General features: G+C 34.3%; 1 protein-coding gene across 1 annotated transcript; it reads right to left on the bottom strand.

The window, feature by feature from the left end:
• Window positions 1–487: 487 nt before the first annotated feature.
• On the bottom strand, window positions 488–2463 carry LOC126699607 (cytochrome P450 89A2-like). Its single transcript, XM_050397530.1, has one exon. It carries the CDS (start codon window positions 2356–2358, stop codon window positions 829–831), a length of 1530 nt encoding a protein of 509 aa, XP_050253487.1. The 5' UTR covers window positions 2359–2463; the 3' UTR covers window positions 488–828.
• Between the last annotated feature and the right edge of the window lie 8333 nt (window positions 2464–10796).

Raw genomic sequence — 10796 nt, 5'->3', positions numbered from 1 at the left:
AACTTATGAAATAAGCCATCTGATACACCAGTACTTAGGCAATCAGCATTTCCAATACATGGGAAGGCTAACACAAGACAGTTTGTGGATTATCTCATATACGATGGGAACAAAGGAAGCACTTGTGCTTGTTTCACGGTCAAGTGTCAACAACTAACAGAGAAATTCTCTTCAAATTTCTCAAAAAAATCCCTTCCACATGTGCATAACAGAAAATTCCCGACTTACCCAAATAAGCAAACAAACAAACAAATAACTTCCCTTGCATTATGAGTATGACATGCAACTAAGCTAACATTGCACTTGCAAGTTAAGTGGTTTTCCCTACCATGTGATAATGTTTATCAATTGGAGATGGAGGCAATTTCCCTACGATTAAACGTATGCATGACACATCAGAACTTGGCAAAATAGAAATTCACTTCCTAAATCAGTTGGCATACTTCAATCAAATACAAAATGGGAAAGTTGGCTAGATTCATAAGTCTGTTTCCATATCAGATGAAATTCAATTCCAGCAAAAGAAACAAACTGTGTGATTCCCTTTGCAAACAGCAATTCTCTATGCAGCTGTTTGCAAAGGAAAATACTTTAGTGCCATAGAAACATTTTTAGTGTAAATTTATTAGATGAAATTCAATTCCAGCAAAAGAAACAAACTGTGTGATTCCCTTTGCAAACAGCAATTCTCTATGCAGCTGTTTGCAAAGGAAAATACTTAGGTGCCATAGAAACATTTTTAGTATAAATTTATTAAATACAGCTGTAGACTTTATTTTCAAAAAACACTATCATAGTCATAGTCTCGGTCCTTGGATACCTAACCATTCAAAGCCTTGGAGATAACTGGGCCTTGAGTGGATTCTTCATCACCACAATGAACTCCTGTTGCTCTGTCAAATCAACCTCATCACCCTCCACAGCTTTCCAATCAAAATTCCAAACCAAATTGGCCACAAAATACTCCAAATGCAGTATTGCCAAACCAGAACCAGGACACATCCTCCTCCCCGCACCAAATGGCATCATCTTAATCTCTTTGCTTCCAGTTATATCAAACGCTTCTCCTCCACCATTCAAGAATCTCTCGGGCTTAAACGCCATGGGATCCTCCCAAACCTTCGGGTCCCGCCCCATTTCTGCCACATTGAAATGCAAAGTACCATTCTTTGGTACTATATAGCCATCCAAAACCACATCCTCAGTCACTGCATGTGGTATCACAAAATGGGCAGGTGGGTGTCTCCTTAAACCCTCCAAAACCACTGCTTTCAAATAAGGCATCTTGTTCAAATCTTCCTCCTTTACGTCTTTCTCTCCATCACTTACAACCCCTTTCATCTCCACTAAAAGCCTATCTTGGATTTGTGGGTATTTCACCATATTCGCCATTATCCACTCTAACGCTGTTGACGTAGAATCCGTACCCGCGACGAGAAATTCTGAACACAAACTAACCATTTCCTCCTCGGAAAGCTTCCTCTTCTCCTCTGGTAGCTCCAAATCCAACAATGTATCCACATACGGCACAACAAACTCATCTTCATTTTCTTTGACTTCTTTCATTTTACTGTGTCTTTCTTGCTTCACTTTCTTCCTCGCTTTAATAAAAGGAATTAACAAATCATCTTGGTTTCTCCGAAGTTGAAACAACTCTTCCCAACGCTTACGAAATAAAATCCTTCCAATACGAGGGAAAGAATTGAGTATAGCAAACCGACCAGAGCTCAAAATCAAGCGACGGCCACCCTCTTCGATTTTCTTAATCTGGGTTTCACCGAGTTTGTCTCCGAAGCACATAAGAACCAACAAACAAAACATGGAGTATTGGAAATGGTCTTTAACAACGGATTTAGTGTTGGAACCAAGGCGATTGAGGAGAATATCCAAGACCCACTTGCGTGCGTGAGAGTAAGATTTGATTTGCGAAGGGTGGAGAATCTTTGAAGTGAGATTGCGACGAAAGAGTCGCCATGTGGGACCATAAGAGGAAGTGTTGATGCTGTGTTTATTACTAGATAAGATCAAGTCTGTAGGTAGAGTAGCTGGTCGGTCAGCGAAAACAGCACTGTTTTGAATAAGAGCTTTGTGTGCGAGAGAATGGTTGGCAATGATGATATCTGGGATGAAACCTACGTAAATGGTGATGATGGATCCGTACTTGGCATGGAGTTTGCGGAGGGTCAAGGTGAGTTCCAATTCTAAGGGTTTGCGGAGCAATAAGAAGTTGCTGAGTATTTGGATGTGTGAGGGTCCTGGAGGTAGCTTATTGTGATTTTCAGAGACTTTGTTGAAAAGGAGGTATTTGAGGAGTGCTAAGATACAGAGAGAGATGACGATGATGAACCAGACTTCCATGTTTGATTGAATATGAGCTAACAATGGCCAACCTTAGTCCTATACATATAGGTGGAAGAGGGCAAAAAATGAGCATGAAAATGGGGAAATTCTTACGTGCTTGATAGTAATACTTCCTCTTCTCACATTAGTTGTAAACATTATTATATTAAAAGGGAAAACGTTCTGTCTGAAGCTGGCAAAAAAGACGTTATTTACGCCACCAATCAAGAGCTGCCACGTTATATATTCAATGAAAATTCAGTACATTATATCACACAGGATTGTAGCTCAAATAAAACCAAAATCATCAAACACGATCTTTTCAAAAGCCCTTACCTGGAGAAACAGCACCAATGCCTCCTCTCCTCTGACCAACGAAACTAAAAAAAAAAAAATTTAAAACCACAAACAAAAATATAAAGCAAAAACCCAGAGCCAGAGTTGGTTTTCGTTCTTTTTCCCTCCATATTTCACAATCAGAGACTTTCAAATTGATTTCTCTATTCCTTCTCATAATCATGGTTCTCCTTTCAACTTGAAAACCCAGATTTTATAGAAACTCATAACCTCATTAAAATTTCAAAATCCTCGTTGTCTTCAAGTATCCGGAGTTGGGTTTTGGGCATGGACTTCTCCGACCATTTTTAAGTGAGCAGCGGTGCAGATATGGAGCACTACTTGACCCGAATCTGGTTCTCAGATTTTGGTAGTGCTGCTGGTGGCACGAGTGGATTGATAGCTTATTGGGTGGTTGGAATTCAATGGGTAGTTTGTGATGCATGGCAGAACAGTGTTAATAGTCTTGTTGCGTTGAGAACCAAAATATGGGATAGTCTTGTTGCATTTTTGTGATTTTGTATGATATTTCTTTGGTTGTTTGTAATGGTGGTGGCTTGCTCTTTCAATGGGTGGCTCTGTTTTGGGTTTAAAAGGAATGTACGCCAAGTGCTTGAGAAAAGTTCTCAATGAATTTTAAATAGGGGCTGCTATCAACCTCCTGGAGCCAACCAGCCAACTGAAGGGAGCTGATTGTTGTGCTACCTGATTTTTATTTTTAAGTTTCTTTGGACAAGAAAAAAAAAGACATCATAACTCATTAGAAAGCTTTGTTAGCAGCTACAATGCTGGTGGATTCAATTCTTTCAATAGTGAAGTTAGTTATATTGTCTCTTTGTAAATCTTCTTTTATATCAATAGAAATTTCTCATTAATATTAGGAGTCTCTTGGTGAAATTTAATTGAAGCAATCAAGTAAATATGCTATGTATCATTTATTTATTTTTTTGTTAAACAAAGAGATTTTATAGCAGCAACAGGCTAGCTGAATCGGTAATAATAATAATAATTAAAAAAAAATCATTCAAGAACAGAGACAAGATAACATCATAAACCAGACATAATTGTTGATGTCCACATATCCGTTCAGACTAAGGACTATCTAGAAAAATGTTGATGATCCAGGAACTGGTTGTCCAACCGTTGAACAGGATTATCACTTGGTTGTCCACGCAGTATCTGGGTGCATGGGCGTCGGCTTAGAACTATGCTGCGGCGGCTCCAACGGCAGGGAGGGGCTCCATTGGTCAAAGAAAAGGAGGCGTTGGTGCGGGTGTTGTTTCTCCAAGTAAGTACTTTTGAACAGAACGTGTTTGATGATTTTGGTTTTATTTGAGCTACAATCCTGTATGATAGAGTGTACTGAGGCCTCAATGAATATATGACGTGGCAGCTCCTGATTGATGGCGTAAATAATCCCTTTTTTGCCAGCTCCGGACAGAACGTTTTCTCATATTAAAAACTAAGTAATAACTTGAAAAAAGAATAAGAGGTTTAAGATTTTAAGGTCAGATTATGGTTTAATTGCATATCAAACTATATATCAAAGTAATAATTATGTTAACAATTAGTAATATAAAAATAAATTTTTGAATCTAGCAATGTTGACTAAAACATTATTCAAAGGGGTTGAAATATATCTTAATTAAAAATAATATGATATTTTTCAATTGTGATTAAAAAGATTAAATAAGTATTCTCTTATTATTAAAACTAGTCACGAATCCTGGGTGTTGCACGTGATAATATTTTTAAAATGGTCTTATTGAATTCATTTTTGCAGTTTGGACTAATGTAATTGTGGGTACCTAAGGCATGCTTGGCAACGTCCTAGGCATTCAAGCAACGTCCTTGGCCATCCTCGGCATGCTTTGCAACGTCCTCGGCATGCTTGCAACATCCTTGGTTGACCTCGGCATGCTTTGCAACCTAGGCGTCCCACATCGAAAGAAAACCCCTCCACTTTCTGCCTTATAAGCTGTGAAGCAAAGGGAGTAGTGTACCACCAAGTATCTCTGTGATCACAGAGATACTTGGTGGTACACTACTCTCTTTGCTTCACAGCTTATAAAGCAGAAAGTGGGAGGGTTTTCTTTCGATGTGGGACGCCTAGGTTGCAAAGTATGCCGAGGACGTTGCAAAGCATGCCGAGGATGGCCAAGGACGTTGCTTGAATGCCTAGGACATTGCCAAGTATGCCTAAGCATGCCTTAGGTACCCACACTAATAAATAGTAATGTATTTCATAATCATATTTTTATAAATTTAATATATAATTTTTGTCATACCAAAAAAAAAAACAATACAATTTTTCTCAGAAATTCAAAAGGTTGAGAAAATATTAATTTTTTAATAAAAATTATTTATAACATTTTTTGTATCATTAAAAAGTAACTAAAATTTGGAAATTATTTTTTAGTTAAAAAAAAAAAATTCAAACCCAATTTTCCTACCATACAATAAAAAACACAGAGAAATGTATAAAAAATTTATAATATTCAACAAAACTACAATTCAAATAAAAAGGAAGGGAAAAATAAAACTTACATCAAAGCCAAACTAATTCTCCGGAATATGTAAAACATTTGAAATGTGATGTGATCAACGAATAATAAGTAGGAGGATATGCAGAGCAAGAGCTCAGGAAGTCTACCTGGGCACGGAGCCCTGAAAAAGTAATCGGCGATCAGTAGCTCTACTAAGCGAAGAACCGCTACTACTCCTAAGGATTTGCCTCCATAGACTACTACTCCAGTGAAAGCGATAGCCAAGCCAAATATCCAATGCATAATCAAATTCATAAATTTTAACTTATTATACATAATGATTGTAATCAAGACAAATATTGTGTTAATACTGTCATAAGCTAATCCAACATCTAATCTAACATGTGAAAAATGAATAGATAAATAAATAATTTTAAACTCGAAATTGAATTTATTTTCTTAAAAATCTCAAAAATACACTAATGAGATAAGGAAGATGAGCAATACAACATATTCATAAATGTTTAAAAACAATTACTCACGCATCCAAAAACATCATATAATAAAGATATAACAATTTGGTGCTAATTTGTTAAACAATATATTTATAAACAGTACCAGGCCAGCCTCAGCATTGATGAGATCAAAAGGCAGACCCCAGATTTGTACCCAAATAGGTAATCCAGTGAATGTGACTGATCGCGCCGTCATGCCTCGTTCCTAGTGCCTCAGCACCAGGATCTGATTACCAAAGCTCCAAGGTTCATTGTTCACGACCCACGATACCTGACTCTCCAAAGCGAACTTAAACTGGATCAAACCGTCGCCAACCTTGATTATCTTAAGGTCCGATCCCATCTTCCACACTGAACGAAGGAGGTTCTTGGTAGCTCTCAGGTTTAGTGGTCGAGGTGCTAAGAATTTTCCAAGAAGACTGAGAGAGAACTCTTCTAGGGTTTGAACCCTTTGGTCTGGCCTTACTGTGATAACTTCGCCTTCCTCCGAAGTTAAATTAATCTGTTTCGGCCCCTTGGTCTAGTAACTCTGAAGAAATAGTGGGATGTAGAAGAAGGAAAAGAAAGAAAAGAGAGAAAAAGCCACACGGAAAGCGTGGTGAAGGAAGCCGACTCATCCTAGGTGAGAAGGAAAGCTCCTAGCGAGAGGAGAAAAAAATAAATTAATTATCGGTACTTCTTGTGCATTTAATAATAATAATAATAATAGATAAATCTGAGAGAAAATTCAATTAGAGTCTAATTTTGCGTCATGTTTCCCATCTAATCTAAGTTTTTAAATTTTTGTGCCAAGTGAGTTAATTCAATCTAAAAATTGGATTTCAATTTGAGTCTAATTTTGCGTCATGTGTCCCATCTAATCTAAGTTTTTAAATTTTTGTACAAAATGAGTTAATTTAGTGTAAAAAACAAGGAGTCCAATATAAGTATGGGTGTTCACCAAACCGCACAAACCGCAAAAATCACAAAAACCGCACCAAAACCGCCCGCAAAATGGCATAACTACACCGCACCACAAGTAACAATGCACCGCACCGCATGATGCAGTGTGATTTGCGGTTTTATAATATGAAAACTGCACAAACCGCATCGCACCCTTTATATATATTAATATATTTATTTATTTAATATTATATATATATAATAAGGACAAAAGATCAATACATTAATAATTTAATATCCTAGTCCCTAGTCGTATCTCATTGTTATGTAACTTCTGTTAGTAAAAAAAAATAAAAATCTTATCACTCTTTTAGCCCTCAGAAGTCAGACCCTAGCTGCCACACTTCCACCTAGACTACTCAATACCATTGCACCAGTTGCTTCTACTATTGAGGTATTCATGTGTTCAATTCAAGTTTTTCTTTGTTAAACTTAATCTATTGGCCTATTATACTATTCACTCAGGACAAGTTGTTAAAGTTAATCTATTGTAAAGTTTTTCTTTGTTCAATTCACTACCGTTGCACCAGTTGTTAATTATATTATTTTTTTATTGATTGTTGTGTTGCCGTTGGTATACTAGTACTTGGAACTTCCTATGTTAGATATTTAAGTTAGATATTATTTGTTTATTGATGGGTCCTATGTTAGATATTTAAGTTTAATATTTGTGGGTTTTCTTCGTTTTTGTTTGATATTGAATCTAGGTATATAGATATATATATATATATATATATATATAAACTTTGCTTTTTGCTTATAGAAGGAAGGAGAGGAAAAGGCAGATTGGGAAGCTAGCATTGATAGAATGTGATATTCTATTTCAATATATATATATATAAACTTTGCTTTTTGCTTATAGAAGGAAGGAGAGGAAAAGGCAGATTGGGAAGCTAGCATTGATAGAATGTGATATTCTATTTCAATTTACACAGCACATATGACCGCAAAAATGAGGTGCGGTGCGGTTATGATTTTGGCTAAACTATACACCGCACCGCATATGTGACCGCAAAAATGAGGTGTGGTGCAGTTATAGTTTTAGCTAAACTGCACCGCAAAGTGCAATGCTAAAAATGGCCTAAAACCGCACCGCACCGCACCGCGAACACCCCTATATAAGTAAATAATAAAAAAACATAATTTTTAAATGATTTTATATTTATGAGCATTTTTTTTATAGAACTAAAAACAATTCAAGTTTATAAGTCATCTATATATATATGTCCCATCTAATAAAAAAAATTTAATTTTTGTGCCAAATGAGTTAATTTAGTATAGAAAACAATGAATCCAATATAAGTAAATCATAAAAAATATAATCATATATCTAACACTATATATAAAATTAGAGGAAGAAAGAGTTTGAATGATTTTATATTTATGAGCATTTTTTTTTGTATAACTAAAAAAAATTCAAGTTTATAAGTCATCTATATATATATATATATATATATGTCCCATCTAATCAAAAAAAATTAATTTTTGTGCCAAATGAGTTAATTTAGTATAGAAAACAATGAGTCTAATATAAATAAATAATAAAAAACATAATCATATATCTAACACTATATATAAAATTAGAGGAAGAAAGAGTTTGAATGATTTTATATTTATGAGCATTTTTTTGTATAACTAAAAACAATTCAAATTTATAAGTCATCTATGTGTGTGTGTATATATATATATATATATATATAGAGAGAGAGAGAGAGAGAGAGAGAGAGAGAGAGAGAGAGGTAAAGTTGATAGAAAATCCAATTAGATTCTACAATTGAAGTCCTAAATTATTTATTTTTAGAGAGGGTTTTATTTCTTAATTTTGGAATCAAAAGTGAGACCATATTATAAATCTTTATTCAAGTGAGTTATTGTGTACAAAAACTAAAGAGTCTAGAATTAATGGATATAAACATATTTTAAAAATGGACAATTGACATTTTCTACCTAATAACATTCTTACAAGAATTTTTAAAGAGTTAAAAAAATAAGAATGATTATCAATAATATTTAAATTATATATGTAAGAATTATATTATGCATCTTAATGCGTATCTTTTAAGTATATCCATGCATATGCTTGGAATTACAAGCTAGTATAATATAAGTTGAGTTCAAAATCATTAGACTTAGGTCTTTTGGGTTAAAGTATATGCAGTGATGGCATATTGTACCTAAAGCCTACATAAATAATCTTAAAAAAAATGCCAATCAATGGAGACCAATTAACCCCGAAAAGGCCTAAGCCATTTGTTTGGAGGGGAGGGGGGTGGGGTTGATAAATAACACCTTGGGGGAGATTCATATAATTTTTTTTTTAAAGAGAATTTGATTATTCTTTATCTTCATTAAACTAAGACAATAATTGATTTTTAGTATAAATGGGGATTGAAACCTACGACAATTTTTTTTTTCTTTTTTTTTTTTTTAGAGAGTTTGATTGTTCTCTATCTTCATTATACCAAGACAACAATTAATTTTTGGTGTAGGTGAAGATTGAAGTTTATGACAAGAGAATTTATCAATCAAGCTAACTGAACCTATAATTTAAATTTTCTTTATTATTCATACTCTCTTTCTTAAATTTTGGGTTTGCTTATTTTGTAACTTAAAAGTTAAAAAGTGTATTAGTAGCTATCGGTTTTCTTAAAAGTAGGTGTCGAATTCTGGGCATAGCTGCCAAAAAAAAAAAAAAAACGGGTCTAACAGATTCAAACCCTCCACTAATTGATACGTGGTCACGCTGAAAAAAGAAAAAATGTCCCACTAGAAAATAAAGGTATGCAACGCCTCTGCTCTTTTGACTCCCGTCAACTGAAAATTATGCTTATTTCCCAATGTCCCACTTTCAAAGTCTTTTTCCTCACACATACAGGAAAAAGTCTTTCTCGTATATTTCATGTGATTCCCGCAAAATTATTGAAAATGCACCAGTTCCATTTGAATTTATGCGAGTAGAACATCAAGGTGATTATACGGAATAAAAACTCACCAATTAAATTTCTTGTATGCTGCGCTGTAACTCTTTTGACTTGCCCTAGCTAGTTCATCTCAGTTGAAAAAATTATGTTCAGAGGTAAGAATGTCCCATACACAAAGTTTTCTCTTAATTTTCTATGTCATTTCAGCAAACTTTATTGGTGATTTGATTGTTGATGAGCTTATTTTAGTTTACGAAATTTTCTGTCTCATTCCAGCAAACTTTTGTAGGTAAGAATGTCCCATATACAAATTAAGTTTTCCCTTAATATTCTATCTCATTCCAGCAAACTTTAGTAGTTTAAGTTTTCATAAATTTTTTGTCACGAGGTGGATTGAATTTTAAGGCACATATTAGGTAAAGGTGCAGTTACGTACGAGATAAAGCATTAACCATTAGAAAGAGTTAAAAATAAAAAAAAAAAAATAAAAAAAAAATTTAACTGGATGCGAAAAAATATATTCAACACCCACTAAAATCATAGAATGAAAATGTCGGATTCCATTTGAATCACGAGGTGGATTGAATTTTAAGGCACTTGTTAGAAAAAGGTTGGAAGAATAACGGGTTAAAAAAAAAAAAAAAATAGAAGACATTATATGCATGCGCGAAAACCTTCTCTTACTGAGATTAGGTTTGTTTTTTAGATCAAAGAGATTAGGTTTGTTAGACGTTGAAGACATTAGGTGCATGACAGAATGTTTCAATTCCATCACTTTTAGTTTGATAGATAAACGTGTAAATAAAAAGGTTGCCGACATGAAAAATAAAATAAAACATGTTCAGTAATATTATCATACACACCCTGTTTATTTAGTGCATCATATTTATACCAACCTGATCTTAAGCAGGCTACGGAATGCTTTACTTACAATACTTTTGTGTGCATTACAAGTTTAAATACTGGTATTTCAAATTTTGATCTTTTTTGATGAACTTCAAATTTTGATCTAAAGATCATATGATCTGAAGGTATAAAAGTTGAAAAACTCAATTGATAGTAGAACAAAATGTTAGCAACGAGTGGCAATAGGGCAATGCGGGTTGAGATGGGTCGGACACTTGGACTTAAGAGGTATTGTTCTTGTCCTTGTCCTTTCCTTCTTTGGGGCAACAATGATAGATGAAAATAATAAATAAAGCTTATGAGTGTTAGTCTCAAAATTTTCTTAAAATAATGTAATTATTTTTTAACAA

This window comes from Quercus robur, chromosome 9 (assembly GCF_932294415.1).
Source record: "Quercus robur chromosome 9, dhQueRobu3.1, whole genome shotgun sequence".
Taxonomy (NCBI): Eukaryota; Viridiplantae; Streptophyta; class Magnoliopsida; order Fagales; family Fagaceae; genus Quercus; species Quercus robur.
Note: the sequence above shows the minus strand (reverse complement) of the source record. Positions and strands in the feature narration are given on the sequence as shown.

What these genes read in the sequence shown, in the direction of transcription:
- LOC126699607 (XM_050397530.1), bottom strand. Translation starts at nt 2,358, where the DNA reads ATGGAAGTCTGGTTCATCATCGTCATCTCTCTCTGTATCTTAGCACTC.